Here is a 27,391-nt window from a genome sequence, read left to right as displayed (position 1 = left end):
AAAAAAAAAACCCCAGAGCATTTTTAACGGCATATGGAATCAAACAGGCAACAAGAAACATCGTCACACTGCTTTCGTGTGCTCCAGGCGACCCGTGCCCAATAACTCTCGAGGGGCAGCCCCTTGCATTCATTCACCGTCAAGGGCAGCCTTCCCTCGGGATCAGAGAGGCACGGATCAGCAGAAATATCACAAAGGGATGAGTAACGGTAGCCGGATCCATCCAATCCGAGAAGCGGCGGAGTTGATGAATCAGCCCCGGGAAGATTCTCTCCCCCACTCAGCCGAGCGTCGATATCAACTTTGATGAAAAGAGGAGGAGGCACAAAAGCAAAATATCTAAATCGTATCTGATTGCAAAACTGGAGCGGTTGTGGGCGGCTCTGCAGAAGGCTGAAACGGACACAGCTGACTGTGTTGAATACTTCTTCAAGAAGATCCTCTCTCTCTCTCTCTCTCTCTCTCTCTCTCTCTCTCTCTCTTTCTCTCTCTTGGGAAACCATTTTTAAAGTTTCTTTTATCCCCTCCCCTCCGCAGCTGGCTGCATACGTCGGTCTGCATGCATCGTTGGGAAGAAAGGAAGTCCAGGGAGCTAGAGATGAGGAGTGGGCCATTCTTCTTGTCCTCTAATCCAGGGGTAGTCAACCTGTGGTCCTCCAGATGTCCATGGACTACAATTCCCATGAGCCCCTGCCAGCAACGCTGGCAGGGGCTCATGGGAATTGTAGTCCATGGACATCTGGAGGACCACAGGTTGACTACCCCTGTTCTAAGCCAACGATAGCTGGAGCACCTTCTTTTCACCTGGCCCAATTTCTTCCCCAAATATATATATATTTAAAAAACCCCGCTTTTTCTCGAGCTACAGCCCCCTTCAGAGGTCAACACATTTAACATTTTAATTTCAGGATCCGCCAAAGTGAACCCAAGCGAGCTATAGATTCAGCAGCAGAACAACACTTGAGTCCAGGGGTCCCTTTACGACCAACAAAGAGGTGATGGGATAGCCACCTTCAAGTACTGGAAGGGCTGTCCCTTAGAGCAGGGGTAGTCAACCTGTGGTCCTCCAGATGTCCATGGACTACAATTCCCATGAGCCAGGAAATGGGAATTGTAGTCCATGAACATCTGGAGGACCACAGGTTGACTACCCCTGGCATAGAGGATGGAGCGGAGCAGCTTTCTTGGAGCAGCAGAAGTAGGACCAGAACCGGACAGTTGAAATTAATTCAAGAGAATTTTGGGCTAAACATTTCTCCATCATCCAACTTTCGCAGCTATTAAATGAGTATTGGATATATGACCGATCCTAACCTAAGAACACTAGGCTAGTCTAAGAATCATAGAATCATAGAATCCTAGAGTGGAAAGGGGCAACACAGGCCATCTAGTCCAACCCCCTGCTCAACGCAGGATCAGCCCAAAGCATCCTAAAGCATCCAAGAAAAGTGTGTATCCAACCTTTGCTTGAAGACGGCCAGTGAGGGGGAGCTCACCACCTCCTGAGGCAGCCTATTCCACTGCTGAACTACTCTGATTGTGAAAATTTTTTTCCTGATATCTAGCCCAGTGGTCCCCAACCTTTTTATCACCGGGGACCACTCAACGCTTGACAATTTTACTGAGGCCCAGTGGGGGGGGGTAGTTTACTCCTCTACTCTCAACCACTGTCCTAGCGCTCTCTGATCACTATGGTAATGTTTAAACATCCCTTCAAAATAAGAGACATACATGCCACAGCAATGAACATAAGGAACATTTTATTTTAATGGAAATTTTAACTCATGACAATGACAAATCAGTGGGAACCCTGAGCTTGTTTCTCTGCAACGAGATAGTCCCATCTGGGAGTGATGGAGGACAATGACACCCAAAGTGTGTTGTAAAGGGCCGGGGGGGATGAAGTAAAGGGCCGGGGCGGGGGGGAAGGAGGCGTCCTTCGCAGCCCACCTCCAATTAGTCGACGGACCACATGTGGTCCACGGCCCACAGGTTGGGGATCGCTAATTTAGCCAATTTAAGGAACACAGTTATCCAAAAACACAGGTGCAAAATTTACCCATCGGGTGAGGACGAGCCAACTCCTGACAGGTCCTCCATCAGCTGGGGGTTGGCTTCTGGTGACTGTGAGTAGTCTGTTCCCCAAAATTCACAGAAACGGGTTGTGAATAGCTGAAGAGCGCCACAATGAACTGGCTGCCTGATTTCAAGGCCAAACGGGGAGGAAGCCAACCGGGCATGGGTCTGAGCATGCCTTCCTAAGTTCATGGAATGAGGCTTTGGACCCACGTAGGTCTCTGCGGGCAAGGAGTCGTTTCCAGGGAAATGATGTAAGTCCCGTGGACCTTGTAGATGCAAACGTTCAAAAATATATATCTATCTATCCCAGCAACAACAGCTAGCAAGATAACCAAATGCCAAAGCCTCCCTAATACTGGCTTCATTAACTCCATGCTTTTCCTCACGCCCTAAGAAAGAGGGGCAGTCTCTGATAAGGAATCCCCCGCCGATTTGAATATGAAGCTGACGGGCATATGCTAATGCTGCAGCGGCAGGTGGTCTCCTCCGCATTTGGGCTGGGGAAGGATAACGGCTTGATGCTGCAAAAGCTCAGGATGCACCAGGCAGGCAGGCTGGCTGTGGGGAAGCAGAGGTCGGGAGCCGGAAAGAGAGGAGAGGAGACGAGCTGCAGGCGACGTAAAGTTTTAGCCTGCTTTGGAATCGGCACACAGGGGTGAGAGAGGACGTTTCCCCGTGGAGAAACATGCAGGGGGGGGGGGAAGCTGGAGTCAAGGCCAGGAGCCTCTCAGAGCCCAACAAGAGTGTGGGATGCAAGTTGGAATGCAGATTTCCCCATCAGAAGGTGGGAGGGAGGTTGCAGAGAAGGGACTCTGTATGCAGAATTACAATGTACATTTGATCATGATGTTAATCATAGAATCCTGGAGCTGAAAAGGCCCTGCTCTGAAAGAGCCCTGCTCCACATCCTCAAGCATCCAGGAGAAGGATCTGTCCAGCCGCTGCTTGAAGACGGCCAGTGAGGGGGAGCTCCCCACCTCCTTAGGCAGCCCCTTCCACTGCTGAACTAGACTCCCAGAATCCTAGAGTGGGAAGGGGCCATGCAGGCCATCCAGTCCCACCCCCTGCTCAATGCAGGATAAGCTTCAAGCATCCAGGAGAAGGATCTGTCCAGCTGCTGCTTGAAGACGGCCAGTGAGGGGGAGCTCCCCACCTCCTTAGGCAGCCCCTTCCACTGCTGAACTAGACTCCCAGAATCCTAGAGTGGGAAGGGGCCATGCAGGCCATCCAGTCCCACCCCCTGCTCAATGCAGGATAAGCTTCAAGCATCCAGGAGAAGGATCTGTCCAGCCGCTGCTTGAAGACTGCCAGTGAGGGGGAGCTCCCCACCTCCTTAGGCAGCCCCTTCCACTGCTGAACTAGGGCTGCTAGGCTGGGAAGGGGCTGGGAAGTCATGTGCATCGTAGCATCACTTCTTGGTTGAGAATGCCTGCCCAAAACCTCCTGTGCACATAACAGTGGAGCATACACCTTCTCTTCTACTTAGTTCACGAACACACAACGGCTGGGGAAAGAAGCTGTTTCAGTGAAGGAGCCAAAAGCATCCTGGACAGCGTGAGGAATCCTAAAGCATCTTTTCCCCGGCTGCCTTTTATCCTAGCAAGAGAAAATAAATCTGGAGTCTAAGGACATGTCCTGGATATTGTTCTTATTTGTTACTTGGAGAAATACCTTTAATATTGTAACACGGCGGAGCGGGACAAAAAGCCGAACGGCCCGGAAAATTGTGTTATGTTCGCTCTCAGTGCGGCACGCAAGGCCTCCAGGCACCGTGGATTTCTCTCGGGAGCCTGACTGCAAATCCCATAACCATGCTGTTATACAGGCCTGACGTCTCCACAACCTGTGCTTGTTGCTGGCTGTGCTGCCCTGGAAACAACAAGAGAGGCCAGGCACCTGAGTTGTGACAGGTGATGTTAACTGCATCGCTATATCTCTTTCAAGGAAAACCTTTCAAGGAAAGCTCTAGGAATCCCTGGAAACTCTGTGGTTTTACTTCCTAATGGCATTTGGTTGCAAGGTCCAGGGGAGCTGCCAGCAAGGACTGTGTGTGTGTGTGTGGGGGGGGGTGTGTGTGTCCTGGAATGACACAACATGCGGACGTCACCCAAAAATGATTCAGCACGTAGGAGAAGTTGGGGGGAACCATTCTGGCTAGGGCTGTGCGTGGTGGCGTCCAAATCGGCCGTTCCAGGCTTCTGGCTTTCAGGAGAAACTCTGTGGTTTCTAATCAGAGTGTTTTGCTCAGCAAAACAGAGTGCGAGGATTGACAGCAGATAGACAGATCGATTAGAAGTTGTTGCTGCTTGTTATTTATTGTAAACTGCGGGTTTTATGGGGTTTTACTGGTTTTTAACATTGTATTCTATGAATCGCCACAGTTACTTAGGAAAAGCGGCGGCATGTAAATCGAATAACCTAATAAATAAATAAGAAGTGCAGAAAAGGCCCTTGCTTAGCCTGAAACACCCACAGAACTAAAAAGGGGGTATTTGCAAATCCCAAGGCAGCATCTCTGAAGGAGCTCTGCATTTTACAATCAGAGAAAATTTCAACCGAACACAAGAGGATCCCAGAGGAAAGGTTCGGAAAAAAGTTTTTGCTGGGTATGAAAAGGATGGGAGGGGAGGAAGAGAAGACCCAATAAAGCCCCAAGAGGATGTGATAATTTTGAATAGGGTACTGGCAAAGACACAGAGATGTTTTCCCTTCCTCAAGGCCTGGGGGTGGGGAGGGCGAGTGGGGGGACTTCAGTCTTGGAGGGTCCATAATTCCAGGCCAAGTATGTGGCATGTTTCTGTCCAGCGTTTGGCAGCTGGTAAATATGACAAAGTCCTTGCGGCTCTGAAGGGGGAAATAGGCCTGCAATCTGGCCAGTTCGCTCCCCCACTAAGCAGCGTACGAGGCAGCGGTAAAAAACAGAGAGCCAATAAGCAAAACTGGCCCCGTGGCATCAATTTGCAAAGCAAGAGCAGTTCCACGGAACGGAGCTGGCCGTGTTTTTGCCCTTATTTACAACATTCGTTAGGCTGAATTATGGCTTCATTCAGCGTTTCCCCGTCGTCGGGAATCTCTGCGGCTGCGGCAATGCATCACCCTCGGCCCCCGTGAAAGGCAGCAGGGCGGGGAAGAGGGCCGCAAATAGACGGGAGGCACAGCGTGGCTGGAAATGGGGCACTCCGTCTTGTGGCAGGAGGCACGCCAAGGGAGAACGGTGAGCCGCGAAAAAGAGCGATCCGGCAGAAATGTGGCCTGCATGCCTTACTTTTGGGAGGGAGAGATTTCGGCAAGGGGAGAAAGATGGCAAATCTGCCGACAAAACAGTTTGCAGGGTCTGCGGGGGGGGGGGGTGAGTTCTTTCCTTCAGGGGGCCGGGCAGCTCTCAGCCTATTATGTTGGTTAGGCAAGGTGAAGATCACGGATCAGGCCATTAGTTTGACAAGGCCAGGTGTCCTGATTCAAACGCTGGGTTATTTTCCCGCCTTCTATACAAAGCGAGTTATTATAATTCAGAATTTGCTGCTAGAGGATGTATAGATGGCCAAAGGCGTAGACAGCTTTAAAAGAGGATTAGAAAAATTCATGGAGGAGAGGTCTACTAGTGGCTGCTAGCCATGGAGATTAAAGAGAACCTCCATATTCAGAAAAAGTAGATGTCAGGATACCCTGACGTATATAACCCAGGCTAGCCACGTCTTGTCAAATCTCAGGAGCTAAAGAGGGTTGACCATGGCTAGTATTTGAATGGATTTGAAGAACTCAAAGGAATACCGGGTTTGGGAGGCAGTGACAGGCAATGAGGAACAACCTCTGAACATCTCATGCCTTGACAACCACATGGGGTCACCATAGGCAATCTGTGAGTTAATGGCAGACTTCAAGCAGCAGCTGGACAGATCCTTCTCCTGGATGCTTGAGGCTGATCCTGCACTGAGCAGGGGGTGGGACTAGATGGCCTGCATGGCCCCTTCCCACTCCAGGATTCTAGGAGTCTAGTTCAGCAGTGAAAGGGGCTGCCTAAGGAGGTGGGGAGCTCCCCCTCACTGGCCATCTTCAAGCAGTGGCTGGACAGATCCTTCTCCTGGATGCTTGAGGCTGATCCTGCACTGAGCAGGGGCTGGGACTAGATGGCCTGCATGGCCCCTTCCCACTCTAGGATTCCCTGAGTCTAGTTCAGCCGTGGAAGGGGCTGCCTAAGGAGGTGGGGAGCTCCCCCTCACTGGCCATCTTCAAGCAGTGGCTGGACAGATCCTTCTCCTGGATGCTTGAGGCTGATCCTGCACTGAGCAGAGGGTGGGACTAGATGGCCTGGATGGCCCCTTCCCACTCTAGGATTCTAGGAGTCTAGTTCAGCAGTGGAAGGGGCTGCCTAAGGAGGTGGGGAGCTCCCTCTCACTGGTGGTATTCAAGCAGCAGCTGGACAGATCCTTCTCCTGGATGCTTGAGGCTGATCCTGCACTGAGCAGAGGGTGGGACTAGATGGCCTGGATGGCCCCTTCCCACTCTAGGATTCTAGGAGTCTAGTTCAGCAGTGGAAGGGGCTGCCTAAGGAGGTGGGGAGCTCCCTCTCACTGGTGGTATTCAAGCAGCAACTGGACAGATCCTTCTCCTGGATGCTGGAGGCTGATCCTGCACTGAGCAGGGGGTGGGACTGGATGGCCTGTGTGGCCCCTTCCCACTCGATGGTTCTATGAGTCTATTAATGACCTGCAGTCATGAGTTTAAGCTATAGTTAAAATGGCACCAACTAGATAGCAGGAAAAAAAATCACAGGGTAGTTCAGCAGAGGAATCGGCTGCCTAAATGTGCCCTCTCACCTGCGGCCTTAAAGCAGTGGTTGGACAAATAACAACAACAGCGACAATTTTGTTCATATACCCCGTCCTTTCCTAGTCGGCCCACGGTGGGTAACATCAGAATTTTAAAATATTAAATTTCAATAAATTGCCATAAGGAAGAAGAGCTTATTTTCAGTACCTGAAGGAGGCTCAAAGCGGCTTACAAACACCTTCACTTCCTCTCCCCACAAGACACATCCTGGGAGGAAGGTGAGACTCAGAGAGCTCTACGAGAACTGCTCTGTGAGCACAGTGCTAAGAAAACTGTGACTAGTCCAAGGTCACCCAGCTGGAGGAGTGGGGAATCGAATGATGGATGCTTGAGGCTGATCCTGCATGGACCAGGGGGCTGGACTAGGTGGCCTCTATGGTTATTTCCATCTCTACGATTTCCTGAAATATCTTGACACCCTGCCAATAATCTAAGGAAGGACTGTCTATCCAGTTTGAGAATCTTGTGGCTGCCTAGTCTCCGATGTCAAGCTACACTCCTGGAAGGATGAAGGAGGCAGGTGAGCCATCTCCAGCAGTAACTCAGGAGAACTTTCCTTGCCCTTTCAAGTTGCCCCCCGGGGAAGAAGTGACACACTTAAAAGAGAGGTGCTTGCGGAGAAGTGACAAGGATCTCTCAGCACATGACACATCTGGCCCCTTTCTTTTCACTGAGCTGAAGAATCAGTCGTGTGTTTTCGGAGCACTGAGATGGACTGGAACTGTCTCAGCTCTGTTTCAGAGACATTTCTGCCAAGGAAAACTAAACAACATGGAAAGTTTTCTTCGATTTGTTCTTAAGAGGCGTTTGTATGATTTCTGTTTGGGTTTTTAACATTTCTTGGAATGGAAGAAAGAGGACAGTCCCATGTCACACAGGCTGAACGCCCATCGAGGTGCTGAGCAAGACTCTGGGACAATTAGCAGGGTGTAAACAGATACGAGAAGGCCAAGAAGACACCCTTAAAGTGGGAGGTGGCAGCAGCATGCAACCCACATGCTAAGGGTTTCAGGACCCAGGAGAGCTCCCAAGGGTCACAAATTTCAGTAAGGCTTTTGACAAGGTTCCCCATCATGTTCCAATGGGTAAACTGGAGGACTGCAGACTTTATTTTCAGATGATTAGATGGATAGGAAGCTGGTTAGAGAACAACACCCAAAGATTCGTTGCTAATGGTGTTTTATCGGATTGGAGGGGGGGGGGGGAGTGAGCTGTAAGGTGCCACAAAGCTCGGTACTGGGTTTGGTACTTTTCTTTTAATCAGTGATCTGGGTAAAGGAATGGAGAGACTCCTCATTAATTCTGCAGATTGGCAGGAGTAGCAAACACCCCATAACATAGAGGGAGAGTTCAACAAGATCTGAACATGTTGCAAAAGCGGGCAAATGAGAACAAGAGGCAATTCAATATGGAGAAGTGCAGAGTTATGCATCTGAATCACCAACAATGAGAAGCAGTCCTACTGGATGGAGGACACACTTCTGGGTAGCAGTGTGTGTGAACGAGATCTTGGGGTCCTTGTGGACTGGAAGCTGAAGATGAGCAGACAACATGTTGTGGAGACAAAGAAGGCAAATCCAGTTTTGGGCTCTATCAACAGAGGCAGCACATCGAGGTCACAAGACATCATGCTCCCACTGGATACGGCATTGGAAAGACCACACTGCAAATCACATATTGGTCAGACCACATCTGGAGTCCTGTGTGCAATTCTGGAGACCTCACTTCAAAAAGGACGTGGACAAAACTGAGAGGGTTCAGCGGAGAGTGATGAGGATGAAAGGCTGAGGGACTTGGTAATGTTCAGCCTGGAGAGGAGGAGGATGAGAGGGGACATGGTTGCTCTCATTAAGTATTTCAAAGGAAATAGACATTTAGAGGGGGGTCTGCTATTGCTTGCAACCTTGGCCTTTCTTGTTGTTTTCCCATCCAATGTTAACGAGGACCAGCCGTGCTTATCTTCTGAGTTCTGGTGAGATGGGGCCATCAGGGCACCCATTCTTTAGTCAACAAATGGAGAATGGGCCCAGGTAACCCAGAAGGTGCTAAAACTTCAGCCAGTCTTGAATGCTCGACAAATTTATAGAATCTGGCCCTTAAAATGTGTTTCATCCCACCTTTCAAGGCTACTTTTCATCCAGTCAAGTTGCTTCCACATCAACTAGTTTTAGCCAACGGTAAATCTCTTAGATTTAAAATGGAAAGGTTCTTTTTTAAAAGTTAAAAATAGAGACCCATGTGAAGAGTTTACCTGTGAAACCTTCGGCAGGTTCAATGCCTGACGGAGACTGTGATGATGATGACAACAACCAGAAGGACGACCAGGCCTGTGGAGATCAAACAGCACTTCATCTTCCTGGATCGCTGCTGAAAAGACGAAACGAGAACAGAATCAGAAGGTTTCCTATGGGTGGGAAGGCCGGCTGCCCACCAGAAGTCCTGGGGACGTGCTAATGAACCACAAAAGGGCAAAGTACCCATCTTGTACAATCTGAGACTTGCTTCACAGGTACAGATAAATAGAGGAGGGGGTTGAAGGAATTGTGAGACTCATTCATCTGAGTGTAGTGTTGGGAGCTCAGGACTGTGGAATTCCTGCAGGCTTTGGGGGCGGAGCCTAAGAAGGGCAGGGTTTAGAGCAGGCGTAGTCAAACGGCGGCCCTCCAGATGTCCATGGACTACAATTCCCAGGAGCCCCTGCCAGCATTCGCTGGCAGGGGCTCCTGGGAATTGTAGTCCATGGGCATCTGGAGGGCTGCAGTTTGACTACCCCTGGTTTAGAGAAAGGAGAGGCCATGGTAGGATAGAATACCACAAAGTCCACCTTCCAAAGTAGACATTTTCTCCAGAGGAACTGTTCTCTTTTGCCCAGAGACCTGCTGTGATTCCTGGAGATCTCCAGTCACCACCTGGAGAATGGCAACACTAGGAAAGGGTAATCCTACTTCTGAAAATTATCCAGAAGCACCAGAATGTATCATTTTCATAGGCCTTTTTTTTTTTTGCATCATCTCTAATTGCATGGAATCATTTCATGTTGCGAGATTGAGCATTCTAGAGTAGAACAACTCAGTCCAATGCAATAGAATTCATTTGGTTGAAACTGTCTCCAGTAACTAATCTGTAGCCCTAATAATGCCCAGATTGTGTGTGGACCATGCACTGGGTAAAACTGGCCATGATTGGCCCTCAGTGGGGGATATGGACACAATGGGGGGCACTTCCCCACTGAGGGCCAATTATGGGGCTTCTCTGCCCTTTTCCTCCCCCTCCTCCTCCATACAGCCACTTCCTTGCAGTGAGCAGGGCAGGGGAAGATCTAGCTGCCCTCTGAGTAGGACTCTCAGTCTTGCTACTCAGAGGGAGAGGGTGGCCAGGCACCCTGAGAGGCTCTGTGGCCTCACCTGGCTGGGCTGCCACACTCCAAGGCCTCCTGCCCACTGGGGAGCAGGGAGGCCAGCCCATTTCTAGAGCCCCTTTTAAGAATGGGCTTTGATACTAGTATTTTCTGAACTTTGGAATCCATGAGTTCAGAAAAGGTGGCGCAGAGTGGTAAGGCAGCTGTCTGAAAGCTTTGCCCATGAGGCTGGGAGTTCAATCCCAGCAGCCGGCTCAAGGTTGACTCAGCCTTCCATCCTTTGGTAAAAAGGTCGGTAAAATGAGTACCCAGCTTGCTGGGGGGTAAATGGTAATGACTGGGGAAGGTACTGGCAAACCACCCCGTATTGAGTCTGCCATGAAAACGCTGGAGGGCGTCACCCCAAGGGTCAGACATGACTCGGTGCTTGCACAGGGGATACCTTTACCTTTACCTTTAAATATACATTTGGGATATACCTTCCCAAAAGGGAAACAAAAATCCAACCCGACAAGACAAGTTAGGAACCGAAAGACCGAGCTACGAAAAGAAAAAGTAGTTTAAAATCCAAACATTTATTATAGCTTGTTGTTGTTGTTATGTGCGAAGTCGTGTCCGACCCATCGCGACCCCATGGACAATGATCCTCCAGGCCTTCCTGTCCTCTACCATTCCCTGGAGTCCTTTTAAGTTTGCACCTACTGCTTCAGTGACTCCATCCATCCACCTCATTCTCTGTCGTCCCCTTCTTCTTTTGCCCTCGATCACTCCCAGCATTAGGCTCTTCTCCAGGGAGTCCTTCCTTCTCATGAGGTGGCCAAAGTATTTGAGTTTCATCTTCAGGATCTGGCCTTCTAAAGAGCAGTCAGGGCTGATCTCCTCTAGGACTGACCAGTTTGTTCGCTTTGCAGTCCAAGGGACTCGCAAGAGTCTTCTCCAGCACCAGAGTTCAAAAGCCTCAATTCTTTGACGCTCGGCCTTCCTTATGGTCCAACTTTCGCAGCCATACATTGCAACTGGGAATACCATAGCCTTGACTAAACGCACTTTTGTTGGTAGGGTGATGTCTCTGCTTTTTAGGATGCTGTCTAGATTTGCCATAGCTTTCCTCCCTAGGAGCAAGCGTCTTTTAATTTCTTTGCTGCAGTCCCCATCTGCAGTGATCTTGGAGCCGAGGAAAATAAAATCTGTCACTATCTCCATTTCTTCCCCATCTATTTGCCAGGAATTGAGAGGGCCGGCTGCCATGATCTTTGTTTTCTTGATGTTGAGTTTCAAGCCAACTTTTGCACTCTCCTCCTTCACCCGCATCAACAGGCTCTTTAGTTCCTCTTCACTTTCTGCCATTAGAGTGGTATCATCTGCATATCTGAGGTTGTTGATATTTCTCCCTGCAATCTTGATCCCAATTGGTGACTCCTCTAATCCCGCCTTTCTCATGATGTGCTCCGCATACAAGTTAAATAGGCAAGGCGACAGTATACAGCCTTGCCGAACTCCTTTCTCAATTTTGAACCAATCAGTGATTCCATGTTCAGTTCTCACTGTTGCTTCTTGACCTGCATATAAATTTCTCAAGAGACAAATAAGATGCTCTGGTATTCCCATCTCTTTAAGAACTTGCCACAATTTGTTGTGCTCCACACAATCAAAGGCTTTAGCATAGTCAATGAAGCAGAAGTAGATGTTCTTCTGGAACTCCCTAGCTTTTTCCATGATCCAGCGTATGTTGGCAATTTGATCTCTAGTTCCTCTCCCTCTTCGAAATCCTGCCTGTACTTCTGGAAGTTCTCGGTCCACATATTGCTGGAGCCTAGCTTGTAGGATTTTGAGCATAACTTTGCTAGCATGAGAAATGAGTGCAATGGTGCGGTAGTTTGAACATTCTTTGGCATTGCCCTTCTTTGGGATTGGAATGTAAACTGACCTTTTCCAATCCTGTGGCCATTGCTGAGTTTTCCAAATTTGCTGGCATATTGAGTGTAGCACTTTTACTGCATCGTCCTTTAAGATTTTGAATAGTTCAACTGGAATGCTGTCACCACCACTAGCTTTATTGTTGCTCAGACTTCCTAAGGCCCATTTGACTTCACATTCCAGGATGTCTGGCTCCAAATCAGTAACTACCCCACTGTGGTCATCAGGGATGTTAAGCTCGCTCTTGTATAGTTCTTCTGTATAATTTTGCCACCTTTGCTTAATCTCTTCTGCTTCTGTGAGGTCCCTACCATTTTGGTCCCTTATCATACCCATCTTTGCATGAAACTTTCTCTTCATATCTCCAATTGTCTTGAAAAGATCTCTGGTCCTCCCCATTCTATTGTTTTCTTCTATTTGTTTGCACTGTTCATTTAAGAAGGCATTCTTATCTCTTCTAGCTTTTCTCTGGAATTCTGCATTCAATTGGGTGTATCTTTCTCTTTCTCCCTTGCCTTTCACTTCCCTTCTCTCCTTAGCTATTTGTAAAGCTTCCTCAGACAGCCATTTTGATTTCTTGCATTTCTTTTTCTTTGGGATGGTTTTAGTTGCTACCACTTGTACAATGTTACGAACCTCCGTCCATAGTTCTTCAGGCACTCTGTCTATCAGATCTAATTCCTTAAATCTATTTGTCACCTCCACTGTGTATTCGTCGGGGATATGATTTAGTTCATACCTGAGTGGCCTAGTGCTTTGCCCTACTTTCTTCAATTTAAGCTTAAATTTTGCAACAAGAAGCTCATGATCTGAACCACAATCAGCTCCTGGTCTTGTTTTTATTGACTGGATAGAACTTTTCCATCTTTGGCTGCAGAGCACATAGTCAATCTGATTTCTGTGTTGACCGTCTGGTGATGTCCATGTGTAGAGTCGTCTCTTGGGTTGCTGGAAAAGAGTGTTTGCTATGACCATTGTATTCTCTTGACAAAATTCTACCAGCCTGTGCCCTGCTTCATTTTGTACTCCAAGGCCAAACTTGCCTGTTATCCCGGTTATCTTTTGGCTTCCTACTTTAGCATTCCAATCCCCCATGATGATAAGCACATCATTTTTGGGCGTTGCTTCTAGAAGGTGTTGTAGGGCTTCATAGAACTGATCAACTTCATCCTCTTCAGCAGCAGTGGTTGGGGCGTAGACCTGGATCACTGTGATGTTGAATGGTTTGCCTTGGATTCGAACTGAGATCATTCTGTCATTTTGGGGATTGTATCCCAAGACTGCTTTTCCTACTCTCTTATTGATTATGAAGGCTACTCCATTTCTTCTGCGAGATTCTTGTCCACAGTAGTATACCTGATGGTCATCTGAATTAAATTCACCCATTCCTGTCCATTTTAGTTCACTGATTCCTAAAATGTCGATGTTCAGTCTTCTCATTTCTTGTTTAACCACGTCCAGCTTGCCTTGATTCATGGATCTGACGTTCCAGGTTCCTATGGAATAAAAATCTTTACAGCATCGGACTGTCTTTTCGCCACCAGTTACTTCCACAACTGAGCGTCCTTTCGGCTTTGGCCCAGCCGCTTCATTCATTCTGGCGCTACTCGTACTAGCCGTCTGCTCATCCCCAGTAGCATATTGGACACCTTCCGACCTGAGGGGCTCATCTTCCGGCGTCATATCGTTATGCCTATTGGAACTGTCCATAGAGTTTTCATGGCAAAGATACTGGAGTGGTTTGCCATTGCCTTCTCCAGTGGATCACCTTTTGTCAGAGCTCTCAGCTATGACCTGTCCGTCTTGGGTGGCCCTGCACGGCATAGCTCATAGCTTCACTGAGCTACGCAAGCCCCCTTGCCACAACAAGGCAGCGATCCTTGAAGGGGGTTATTATAGCTACATGCACATAATAAAAATTAAAAACACGGATAAAATCTCCATTGTATATTCTGTGTAGTACAGAAAATACCAGACCAATATGAACACTTAGAATGTATCAGGAATAAAACCCAGATGTTTTTTTTTGTTTTTTTTTTACTGCTAAGGGGTCTTCCTCAGTGGTCAAATAAGTTTAAATGAAGCATAGAAATGTATAATAGTCAGAGCTCTACAAAGTGAAGCTCCAACGGATAAGGGTTGAATATAAGACTGCCTAATGTGGCGTCCACATCGTGAAATCTTGTTCAAAAGCCATCCATCTGAGTGTTGCTGGACTCTTCTCATGTGTTAAGCAGAAGAACAGAGCTGTGCATGGATTAGTCTGCTGAATTATAGGATACCGAATTATAATCTCAATACTCTGACATCCAGAGCTTCTGCAATGCCCGTACACAGACTGCAAAGTGCTTGAAGCCGGTGGCTATGCACAGTTATTTATTTTATTGAATTAATTTTTTTTTTATTCTTTAGATTTCTATCCTGGCATTTTCGGAGGACTCGTGGCAGCTTACATGCAAACCGTTAAAAGCCTAATAAAACCAATCAAGTGTGTGCATAGACAATGGAGAAGCTCTGCATATCTCAGCACTGAAACCGAGAGTGCTGTATAAGGCTAGGTCTAGAGGAATATACATACGGATCTGATGAAGTGGAATTTGTTCATTTTATTTTGAGATTTTTTTTGCGAAATCTCATTTTATTTTGAGATTTCTAAACTGCCCCTCTCCAAACTTGGCCCTGGAGTTCATCACCAGTATCTTTGTCATCCTGAACTCGGAGAAATTAAAAATAAGCAATCTACAAACTGGATGTGAATGAGAAGATGATTTAGAAGACTTAGTTCTATCAAGTTTGGGACAGTATAATTGATTTAACTTTTACTGTATAGCCTATTCCGTATGCAGATTTTGTATTGAGTTTTTGACTGTCTACATCAGGAGTAGTCAAACTGCGGCCCTCCAGATGTCCATGGACTACAATTCCCAGAAGCCCCTGCCAGCGAATGCTGGCAGGGGCTTCTGGGAATTGTAGTCCATGGACATCTGGAGGGTCGCAGTTTGACTGCCCCTGGTCTACATTGTGTGTCCTTCTTCTGTTGTTTGAACCCCAGAAAGTACTTAGTAATAGAAAAACGTCAGGTCAGCAATCCCCCCCGCCCCACGCAGGGGGCCTGTTTTCCGGTATTCTATTTGTTGTACTCAATGAGATCAGTTGGCGATGTACCCATCATTTCCGATAAAGGAGAGTAGCAGGAAAGGCTACGCGGAGAGCTAGGCAGAGTGACCTTTTAAAATATGTACAAATTATAATGCGTTGCCCAAATCGGGCAACCTTTGCAGAAATAAAAGCCTTCCTAAAACAGAACGATGAATTTTTCCATTAAATATCAGCAGCGCAAGGAGGAAAGGCCAGCGATATCATTAACGGCTTCTCCGTTTGTTCCGCGGAGGGTATTGATTGAAACAACAACGAAGCAGGCGCTTCCCCGCAAATGACATTCAGACGGATCCCGTGGCTCACCATAAGCACCGGAGTCCTGAAGAATTTTGCATCATGGCCTTGGATTAGCTGATATTTGCCATAACTGAAGGATATGACCACACTACAGAGGTGCTGAAAGTAGGGCTAATTCATAAAGTGTCTGGGTTTCGTTCCCCACTCCTCCTCCATGGGCAGCAAACCAGGTGACTCTGGGCTTGTCACAGTTCTCTTAGAGCTGTCCTTGCAGAGCAGTTCTCCGAGAGCTCGCTCAGCACCTCCTACCTCACAAGGTGTCTGTTGTGGGGAGAGGAAGGGAAAGGTATTTGCAAGCTGTTCTGAGACTCAGTGACTGAGTGATAGGGTTGTGAGTGTCCTGCGTTGGGCAGGGGGTTGGACTAGATGATCCACGAGATCCCATCCAACTCTATGATTCTACGATTCCTTTGGGTCATGAAACGAGAGGTCCAAAACCCTGAGTCTTCTTTTTCTTTTGGGACAGAAATGTTGTAGAAAACAAATAAAGGAGAACTCTAGTTTCAGGAGGGTGTGATCTTTTGATGCTCCTGCCCAGGAGGAGGCCAGCTCTTTGGTACCCCATCTGTTGGTAGGAGAGTGATCTGAACCTCTTGGTTTCCATCCCAAATCCCTGTCAAGAACATTTGGATTTTGTCTACAAGATTCAAGAAGCTAGCAAACTTCACAAAACCCATTGGCGGGTACCCAACTGGGGGCAACAGGCCAACCTTATAACGTTGGAGAATTATCGTTCCATCACCTGGTGGCGTTACAGTCATTTTCCAGTTGTGGCTCTGCACACCTAAGGATGCAGGTGATTAAGTTTCAAGGCAGCAAACTTCTTGAAGAACACTCCTCTTCATCTCAACAAGCTACTTCAGTTGCTTGGGTGTGTGTGGGGGGGAAACGAGGACACAGAGACTCAAAGCGATTACCAAATAAGCGGATTAGAGCAAAAGAGGAACTCTAGTGTCATGAAGCAGTAAGAAATATATGATGATCTCAAAAAAAATTAATATGGTAAGTACGAAGAGGAAGACAACCCGGCAGAAGACAGACAATGTGTACTTAGCATCTCTCCTGAGGAATTCAGATTTATGTATAAGTCGCTGTCACAGCTGGTGGAAAAAGCAAATGAAGAAGCCATCAGGGCTACTAAATTACAGACCAGACACTGATTCTGTGCTTAGAATCATAGAATCATAGAGTTGGAAGGGACCTCATGGGTCATCTAGTCCAACCCCCTGCTCTATGCAGGACACTCACAACCCTCTCACTCATCCACTGCAACCTTCCACCCCTTTGCCATCACAGAATCAGCCTCTCCGTCAAGATGGCTCTCCAGCCTCTGTTTAAAAATTTCCAAAGATGGAGAACCCACCACCTCCCGAGGAAGCCTGTGCCACTGAGAAACTGCTCTAACTGTCAGGAACTTCTTCCAGATGTTTAGATGGAATTTCTTTTGAATTAATTTCATCCCATTTGTTCTGGTCTGTCCTTCTGGGGCAAGAGAGAACAATTCTGCTCCTTCCTCTAGTCTACATGGCAGCCTTTTAAATACTTGAAGATGGTTATCAGATTCCCTCTCAGTCGTCTCCTCTCCAGGCTAAACAGACCAAGCTCCCCCAACCTTTACTCATATGTCTTGGTCTCCAAACCCCTCACCATCTTTGTTGCCCTCCTCTGGACACGTTGTGAGTGTTATTAACAGGGTGGTGGTGTGAACTAAAGGGGTTCTGCCCAGACCTGGGTAGCCCAGGCCAGTCACATCCTGACAAATCTTGGAAGCTGAGCAGGGTTGGTACTTATGAGTATTTGGATGGATGGGAGACCTTCAAGGATTTGGATGGAGCTCCTCCGGGGACCATGAGGTCTCATGATGCAGAAGCAGCCAATGAGAAATCACCTCTGAATGTCCCTGGCCTGGTTGCGAGACAATCCTCAGATGTTATTTCTCTGTTCCACATAATATATTTCTGGTAAGGCCTTGGAGGAGGAGGAGCGTGTCTCATGGCTTCCGACGCAATGTGATCTGAGCAGGCACAACTGACCGCACAAAATGGCTGCCGTGGCTTCCCTTCCGTGGCCACTGCTATCAAAGCAAAGTTCAATCTGATATCCGGTGGCCAACGGGAAGCCATCATAGCAAACGTTTAACCCATTCCTGCCCACTTCTCTAAACGAACTTGGTGGGCACCAGGGAAGTTGTTGTGAGAATCCAGTTTCTTTGGCCATTATTTAGTGATGTTCATGTAGTTAGGTATGTGGAATTTAGAAATCAGGACAGCCGGTCTCCTCTGCCTAGTTTATAGCCCCTCATGTTCCCTCCCTGCATTCTACCCCTCCCCTCCCTTCCACCTCTCACCATCTCCCCCGTTCCCCAGCACCCGTGTCTTGTAGCCTAGTCCCTTATCAGAGTGTTTTGACTATGGGGAGCTCTCCTGCCTTTTTGGATTCCTACAGGAGGGGTGGCCAGAGGAGAATATATATGGATACCTGTATCTTAAGCCTCAGTTTCGCCTGCTCAATAAACAAAATCCTTGATTTATAGTAAGAGTTTGCTTTCCTGGGCAACGGAAGATCCTCACAGCTGCCAGCAGAGGCCACGGTGCCCACGGTCACCACGTTGGGGACCCCTGCCCTAGAACCTCTTCTACAGCTCTCCTCCATGGAGCAAACACCAATGAACCGCTTAAGAAAAGACACACAGCAGGCATTTCTTCCCCTTCCCAACTAAAGCTAATATTTGTTAAAAGGGGGGGGGGGTGGCTCCTTGGGGTGAAGGAACCAGGACATCCCCTCTGCTGTGAATTAATTAAACAAACCTATTAACTAAGTTTCCTCTTCTGACACTTGGCAGCTGACATTAATTGGGCCACAATCAAGATAGTAATTCAGGTTAATTAGATTCCCACTGTCAGCAGAGATCAGCTTGCTCGAACGTGGATGCTGTCATTTAAGAGTAATGAATCCTGGATGGCTTTCTTGGACAGTGCTGACTGACAGCCGACGGGCAAGGTGAGGCTGGCGCTTCGCCATAGGCCTCCGGGGGAGGGACGTTGCCACCATTCCTGGCCAAAGGGAGGACTCTCACTTGAGTCGCCAGAGTCTGAGCAGATGAGGCCACCCACTGAGATACCATAACAGGATAGGGGCTGCAATCTCTTGCACTAGGGGAAGACCTCGAGTCTCGAGGTTACAGAGTGATGCACAGCCTCTAGGCACGTTGGCTGCTGCTAAAAAGGGCTGAAGACTCAAGGACTCTATGGCATTCAGAATCATAGAATCCTAGAGTGGGAAGGGGCCAGAGAGGCCATCTCATCCACCCTCTGCTCAATGCAGGATCAGCTTCCAGCATCCAGGAGAAGGATCTGTTCAGCAGCTACTTGAAGACCGCCAGTGAGGGGGAGCTCCCCACCTCCTTAGGCAGCCCATTCCATGGCTGAACTAGACTCATAGAATACTAGAGTGGGAAGGGCCACACTGGCCATCTAGTCCAGCCCCCTGCTCAATGCAGGATCAGCCTCCAGCATCCAGGAGAAGGATCTGTCCAGCCGCTGCTTAAAGTCCCACAGAGAGGGGGAGCTCCCCACCTCCTTAGGCAGCCCATCCCACTGCTGAACTATTCCGGCTGTGAAACATTTTTTTCTTGATATCTATCCAGTACACGTAGTTTAAAGCAATGACCAAAAGTCCTCTCTTCTGCTGCCAACAGGAACCACTCCCTGTCCGTCTCCAAGTGACCACCTTTCAGATACTTCAAGAGGGCCATCCTGTCCCCTCTCAACCTCCTCTTCTCCAGGCTGAGTGTTCCCAAGTCCCTCGGCCTTTCCTCCTAGGTTTCATTCCTCACATCTCGGATCATCCTCGTTGCTCTCCTCTGCTTCCTATCAATTTTCTCCCTGTGGATTTTGTAAGGTCTACCGGCAGCCAAGGCCAATGGGTACTTTGTACTGGAACTGAACCACACCCCACCATGGCGGGCTCAGAAGAAGACTAAAAGAAGGAAATATGCAAGAGGGAGCTTGGGTCTGCTGGCATCCAAATGTATTCTGCAGACATGCATGACATTAAGCCACAACTGAATTATGGCGACCCCAGCAAGGAGCTTTCAAGGCATGAGAGAAGTTGAGATGGCCTTCCACTGCCTCCCTCTGCAACAGCTTCCTTGGCAGTTTCCCATCAGGGCAGGCAGTTGTGAATTTCCTGCAGTCTGCAGGGGTTGGACTAGATGAGGGGTAGTCAAACTGCGGCCCTCCAGATGTCCATGGACTACAATTCCCAGGAGCCCCCTGCCAGCAAACGCTGGCAGGGGGCTCCTGGGAATTGTAGTGCATGGACATCTGGAGGGCCACAGTTTGACTACCCCAGGACTAGATGATCCTGAAGGTCCCTTCCAACTCTTCTATGAATTTAGGCTGACCAGCAGAAGAGTATGCTAAATATTAAAACGCAAATATTTATTATCATTCATGTCCACAGTTGAAGAGGGATGTAGACAAACTGGAGCCATCTGACAGAGAGGCTGATTCTTTGAAGATTCAAGGGGGTGGCAGGTGACAGTGGATGAACGGTAGGATTAGAATGATAGAATCAAAGAGTTGGAAGGGAACTCATGGGGCATCTAGTCCAACCCCCTGCACTATGCAGGACACTCACAACCCTAGGGATATTTTTAAACATTTAAAAACATCAACATGAGTCTCCTGCGATTGCCTGAATCCAGAACATGGATGATAATGACCTGATTAAAAAATACCAAATATGTTTCAACCACTCTTGGGGGTCTTAGTGTTCTGATATTTAAATACACTTGTGAAACATAGTAACGGGGACTCTTAATGTGGTAAAAATAAAAAGCAAGAGGCTCCTGCATTTATGAAATGTGGCCAGATCTCTCTCTCTTGGAGCCCCCCCCATTAAAAGATTTATTTCCCCAAAATCCACCCTCACTGCAGCCCTCTCTCAGCCAGAGTTCATTCCCAAGAGGGGTGGAAACATGTTTGGTTTTTCGTATCAGGTCATTTATCCGTGTGTCAATATGCTCTGGATTTGAGCAATAGTGTGAGACTAATGTTGATGTCTTTTAAAATTTTAAACGTGCACATGAATGATAATAAATATTTGCATCTTACTATTTAGCATATTCCTCCGCCGCTCAGCCGCTAAATTTCCATACTTGTGTCTATAGGCTGGGTTGTTTTGTTCCCTCTTTTGTTGTTCGCTGTATTAATCGGGAGTTTCCCAACCAGGTAGCATCCCTGCTTCATGTGTTGGCCACCGTGTGATAAGATGCTGGACTAGGTGGACCCCTTCTTCGATCCATCAGGGCTCGTCTTGGGTTCTCATGAGATCTCGGGGCCCCACCCGGACGCTGGCAACTGAATTGCTCATTGCTAAACCGGGAACAGAGCCTCTTGTGGCGCAGAGTGGTAAGGCAGCAGACATGCTGTTTGAAGCCGTCTGCCCATGAGGTTGGGAGTTCGATCCCAGCAGCTGGCTCAAGGTTGACTCAGCCTTCCATCCTAAAGTGAGTACCTAGCTTGCTGGGGGGTAAATGGTAATGACTGGGGAAGGCACTGGCAAACCACCCCGTATTGAGTCTGCCATGAAAACGCTAGAGGGCGTCACCCCAAGGGTCAGACATGACTCGGTGCTTGCACAGGGGATACCTTTACCTTTACCTATGTATGTATGTATGTATGTATGTATGTATGTATGTATGTATGTATGTATGTATGTATGTATGTATGTATGTATGAATGACTGGGGAAGGGAATGGCAAACCACCCCGTATTGAGTCTACCATGAAAACGTAGAGGGCGTCACCCCAAGGGTCAGACATGACTCCGTGCTTGCACAGGGGATACCTTTGTTGCTGTTACGTGCGAAGTCGTGTCTGACCCAACGCGACCCCGTGGACAATGATCCTCCAGGCCGTCCTGTCCTCTACCATTCCCGGGGATACCTCTTTACCTTGCTCGGAACGAATTGGGGGGAGGGGTCACAGACTCCTCCAGCCGTTCATTCAGTTTCTTAAACTTCTGCCCACTTCCCTGGACAACCTTAATTCTTTCACTCTTGTGATTCTGCTGTTCTGCTTCTGTGCCGGAGCCCCCGGAAAGCTTCAACATCCAAAGGGGGTGGGCTGTTTCAAGCCCACAGTTCAGCCAAACCGTTTGGGGATCATTGGGCTGCTGAAAGGGCAATCCCTGGGCCACCTCCGGCCACCTCCGCTGCCCTGGAACATCTGGTCACTCCTGCCCCGAGCAAGTTGGAGGTGACATGAATAAAAGAAAAGCCTGCCATGCTCGGAGCGTGCTCCCACTCCTGATGCCTGAGGAGGGCATGCCGTGAGAAGGAATAGCCTGGGCACGCATCTGCGCACCCTCCTCCTCCTCCTGCTCGGCCAATTCACCTTCGTGATCTCAATTCTCGCCTGATTCCAGAAGACAATCCGCTTGGCCCAGTCACTGGTTGTTTAAAGCTCATTTGGGGTTTTTTAACATAACTAATCGACGTACCATTCTCAGCCCTATTTTAGACTGCGGCAATATTTTTTTAGATGACTGCGATCTCCTTGCACTGTTTATGCATGTTTGTGTTAAGCACTGGTGAGCTGCTTCCGATCTATAGCAACCTTCTGAATTAGCAACCTCAAAAAGCATCTATTAGTTAACAGGCCTGCTCAGGTCTTGCAGACGGAGGCTTCCTTGATTGAGACAGTCCTGTTGGGTTTCCCTTTTTTCTTGCTGTATTCAACTTTCCCTAGCAGAGGGGGTTGGCCATGGCCTTCCTCTGCAGAGACTTCCTTGGTGGTCTTCCATCCAAGACTTATGGTGACCCCAGCCAGGGGCTTTCAAGGCAAGCGAGGAACAGAGGGGGTTGGCCATGGCTTTCCACTGCAGAGCCTTCCTTGGTGGTCTCCCATCCAAGACTTATGGTGAACCCAGAAACCTGCTTTTAAGGCAAGGGAGAAGCAGAGGTGCGTTTGCCATCACCTTCCTCCATAGAGCCTTCCTTGGTGGTCTCCCATCCAAGATTCATGGTGAGCCCAGCAAGGGACTTTCAAGGTAAGGGAGAAGCAGAGGGGGTTGGCCATGGCCTTCCTCTGCAGAACCTTCCTTGGTGGTCTCCCATCCAAGTTTTATGGTGAGCCCAGCAAGGGGCTTTCAAGGTAAGGGAGAAGCAGAGGGGGTTGGCCATGGCCTTCCTCTGCAGAACCTTCCTTGGTGGTCTCCCATCCATGGTGAGCCCAGCAAGGGACTTTCAAGGTAAGGGAGAAGCAGAGGGGATTGGCCATGGCCTTCCTCTGCAGAACCTTCCTTGGTGGTCTCCCATCCAAGATTCATGGTGAGCCCAGCAAGGGACTTTCAAGGTAAGGGAGAAGCAGAGGGGGTTGGCCATGGCCTTCCTCTGCAGAACTTTCCTTGGTGGTCTCCCATCCAAGTTTTATGGTGAGCCCAGCAAGGGGCTTTCAAGGTAAGGGAGAAGCAGAGGGGGTTGGCCATGGCCTTCCTCTGCAGAACCTTCCTTGGTGGTCTCCCATCCATGGTGAGCCCAGCAAGGGACTTTCAAGGTAAGGGAGAAGCAGAGGGGGTTGGCCATGGCCTTCCTCTGCCGAACCTTCCTTGGTGGTCTCCCATCCAAGTTTTATGGTGAGCCCAGTAAGGGGCTTTTGAGGCAAGGGAGAATCCAGGGTGGTTTACCTTTGCTTTCCCCATCAAAGCCATCCAAGTACCCCCCTCCCTTGCCACCTGGAGGTAGAGAACCCTCCCTACACCAAAGGCCAAGCACAAAACAAAGAAGTGTGTGTGTGTGTGTGTTATTGCGTGTGTGTATGTTCGCGCGTGCCCAGAAGCAAAGCAACCCAAAAAAAGGGGAAGGGGGAGGAAAATTCACCCCAACCTCGCTGTACAGGCGCCGTGTTTTTCCTGCCTAAAAGCCTCATTATTTCTGAATGGATTCAGCAAAAAAATAAACAAAAACCAAACAGATTTCCTGTGTAAATATATGCGCCGAAATATGGCACTCCAGATACATCTATTTGTATATGTTTAGACTGTGTTTCAGATCAATTATTCAGGGGGTGGGGGGTGGGGGAATATCCAATTTAGGAAGATGCGCCCGGTTTGTGTTTGTTCTGTAACAAGCCGCTGTCTCCAATGGCACTTTTTAAAAGAAGCGGATGACAAACGCTGTAATTTTTTAACAAATGGGTACATTTGTTAATGCAAAGGAAGGGAGGGACTGTCAAAATCACGGCTCAGGGTATAAACTCAAAGCGAGCGCTTAGCAAAGGAATTAATGCTACGAGGGGAATACATTAATTCCGAAAGCGAGGGAGACGCTCGACGATCATCGCATGCCTCTTTATCCACACACACGGATAATTTCCCCACCAGCCAAATCCCTCTCTACATAGCTATATCCATGCAAAGCCGGGGGAGGGGGGGGAGAGAGGAGGAAAGATGCAGCTGATGGATGTGCATGAGCACGCATTGCGCATGGATGTCGCATGACGATGCCTCCTAATTGTCCCAAATCCCTTGAATACTTTCACCGGGAAAGATGCAGCGGGCGGAAGTGTGGGGAAAGAGGAAATAAGATTCCGTTCCCCGATAGAAACGAAAAACATCTCCTCTCTCTCCTCCGTGTTCTCCTCACAACAGTCCTGTGAGGTAGGCTGGGCTGACAATGAGCAGTTGGCCCGAGATCACCCAATAAGCTTCCACAGCAGAGTTGGCATTCAGACAGGAATCTTATTTGGGGCTCTTAGCAGGATTGTTTCCGCACTAGCAAGACTGTTCAGATTTGCATATTGAAAGGGTCAACCTGCTCGTCCGTTTCCGCACTAACATTTGGTGGGTCCCAAATTGCGCCCTCACTTGCCCCGCAGCAAAGAAATCCCCAGGAAACTAGATTTAATTTTTTCAAGTGGGGTCTAATGAGATTGGTGGGAATCCCAGGAAATCTCTGGCACCCAGCAGGGTCTTGGGTGGAGCCTTTCCCACCCACACATCAAACACAATGAAGCTGCCTTCTACTGAACCAAACCCTTGGTCCATCATGGTCAGTATTGCCCACTCTGAATGGCAGCTGCTGTCCAGGATCTCAAGGCCAAGGTCTTTCCCATCACCTCCTGCCCGGTCCTTTTAACTGGAGATGCCAGGGATTAAACCTGGGACCTTCTGCATGCCAAGCAAAGGCTCTGCCACTGAACCACAGTCCCTCCTTACCCTTGGTCTATCAATGTCAGTACTGTCTACTCAGATTGGCAGCATTTCTCCAGGGTCTCAGGTCTTTCCCATCACATACTTCCTAGTCCTTTAACTGGAGATGTCGGGGATTGAATTTGGGGTGTTCTGCATGCCAAGCAGATGTTCTGCCATTCTGCTGTGGCCCTTTCCCAAATCTATGGTTGCTCTTCTATCTGAGCTGAGTTACAAATTGACCTGCGTGAGCATACGTCTTCAGATACATGAACATGAAAGCTTATGCCCAGAATTTGAACTTTGTCGGTCTTAAAGGTTCCCCTGGATTCAGACTTTTGTCGTATTTCTTCTGACCAACCACACAGAAAAGCTTCTCCCCAGCTGAATACTTTGTTGTTCTCTGGCTGCAGACCGACACGGCCACCCACATGAACCCCCCTGCAGCCAGAATCGGATAGAGAGTTGAAGCATGAATAGGAATCCAACACCCTGTGCCCATATTCTGTAATGAAAGGCAGGGAGCCCGGCGCCTTCTTTATAAACTGTCTGACAGTCTGTGTATACGATTTCAGGGAAGCATCCTTAAGCACAAGCAATGATGCTCGAAAGCAACCTTTCGAGGAGGGAGCACCTGCCGGGAGAGACGAGAAAGCACCTGACAGAACTGACAGAGTGAAAATTAGACAGGAGCGAGACGCCCATAACCTTTGAATGGAGAATCTCTCTGACAAGTGCAAACGGCTGTCTGCCGGAGAGAGGGGGCCGCAGGGAGCTCAGGCGGGCTTCGGCACGCAAGGCATGGCTCTCTGCCGCCACAGAGCTATTTAGCACGGAATCTAAAAAGAGGCCCTGCATGTCTCCATGTTGGGACAGCAAACCCCAGGGCCTTTATTCCCTGCTTTCTCACAGAGGAGAAAGGGGATCACCTGACCCACTCACTTACCTGTTGTCAGCCACCGTGGTGCTGTGGTTAAGAGCAGCAGCTTCTAATCTGGAGTGCCGGGCTGGATCCCCTGCTCCTCCACACGCAGCCAGCTGAGTGACCTTGAGCTAGTCCCAGTCCTGTTAGGACTGATCGGGCAGAGCAGTTCTCTCAGAGCTCTCTGAGCTTAATCTACCTCAAAAGGTATCTGTTGTGGGGGAAGGAAGGTGAATTTAAGCTGTTTTGCGATTGGGGTCACTGTGGGTGGGCAGGTAGCTGTGAATTCTTGAATTGTGCGGGGGGTTGGACTAGATGACCCTGGAGAACCTTTCCAACTGTATTATTATATGATACTTTCAGGTAGTGAAAAACATATTATAAAAACTATCTTCTTCTCCCAGAGAGGCAAACGTTCATTGCATGTGGCCATAGGCCATTACAGTTTTCCATTCCAAACATTTATGATTATAATTATCATTCACGCACACGCACACACACACACTTAAAATAAAATTATCTTCATGCAAATAAAATATTTTTGCAAAGAGTAAAAGGAGAAGTGTTACAGGAGGACATTATAGACTGAGTTTAATTACCTGCAGAAGTTGACAGGCTGTTGGCAAAGAGAACATTTTCACCCACCAAACCACAGCACTCACAGAAATACATGAAACTGCCTTATACAACATCAGACCCCTCAGTCTGTCAAGGTCAGTATTGTCTACTCAGACTGGCAGAAGTTATCCAGGGTGTCTCTTATTGCCTACTGCGTGACCCTCCTAACTGGAGTTACTGGGGATAGAACCTGAGACCTTCTGCATGCCAAGCTGATGCTCAACCACGGAACCATGGCCCTCGGAATTCAGGTAGTAGATTCAGGATGGACAAAAGGAAATACTTCTTCACGCAGAGAGTGATTCAAATGGGACATTTGCTGCCAGAGAATGTAGCGAAGGCCACAGGGTCAGGTGGCTTTAAAAGGTCCAGGGGCGAGAGGTCTATCAGTAGCTATTAGCCATGGTGACTAGTGAAAGTCAGAGCCACCAGGCAACATCAGGGGAAGGCCTTGGTCTCCAGAACTAGAAGAACTGCTTGGCTCCTGTGTGGATGCTGGACTAGATGAAGTACTGAACTGAAGGCCTTGGTCTCCAGAACTAGAAGAACTGCTTGGCTCCTGTGTGGATGCTGGACTAGATGAAGTACTGATCTGATCCAGCAGAGCTCTTCTGATTTGCTTATCAGGGAAAGGCTTCAGGCTCTGTGCCTGTTGTTGGCCCTGCAGAGGAACTGGCTGTCCACTGTGTGGGACAGGATGCTGGACTAGATGGACTATTGGTCTCATTCAGTAGGACTCTTCTGATGTTTTTATGAAGGCCTGGACCTCTCTGCCCTGTTGTTGGCTTTGTTTTACCCAACCTGAACTATCTAGGAAGGTTGAGATACAAAAATAAAACAATCTTAACCATTGTCTTCTATCTATCTTCTATCTTCTTCTATATAAATAAAAGAGCTGAGCCCTCCTGGGTGGAGCACCTGTCCAGACTCTGGGTCAATCAAGAAGTAAAACTGTGTGCTTCCTGATTGCCCCGGCCCCACTTCTGCCCACCCCCAACAGCCCCGGCCAGGAGCACT

At 48.5% G+C, this 27,391-nt stretch overlaps 1 protein-coding gene across 9 annotated transcripts in view; it reads right to left on the bottom strand.

Moving 5' to 3' along the window:
- Nucleotides 1-27,391, bottom strand: part of TSNARE1 (t-SNARE domain containing 1) — a 325,772-nt gene that overhangs the window by 27,056 nt on the left and 271,325 nt on the right. For 8 of the 9 annotated variants that reach the window (XM_077351364.1, XM_077351363.1, XM_077351365.1 and 5 more), the window contains one exon: nt 9,161-9,276. In XM_077351364.1, coding sequence (XP_077207479.1) covers nt 9,181-9,276 — 96 coding nt within the window. In that variant the 3' untranslated portion in view covers nt 9,161-9,180. Of the gene's footprint in view, nt 1-8,150; nt 8,718-9,160; nt 9,277-27,391 lie in introns of those variants that run through there. The other variant, XM_077351372.1, reaches the window with a different exon arrangement.

This window comes from Paroedura picta, chromosome 9, assembly GCF_049243985.1.
Source record: "Paroedura picta isolate Pp20150507F chromosome 9, Ppicta_v3.0, whole genome shotgun sequence".
Lineage (NCBI taxonomy): Eukaryota > Metazoa > Chordata > Lepidosauria > Squamata > Gekkonidae > Paroedura > Paroedura picta.
Note: the sequence above shows the minus strand (reverse complement) of the source record. Positions and strands in the feature narration are given on the sequence as shown.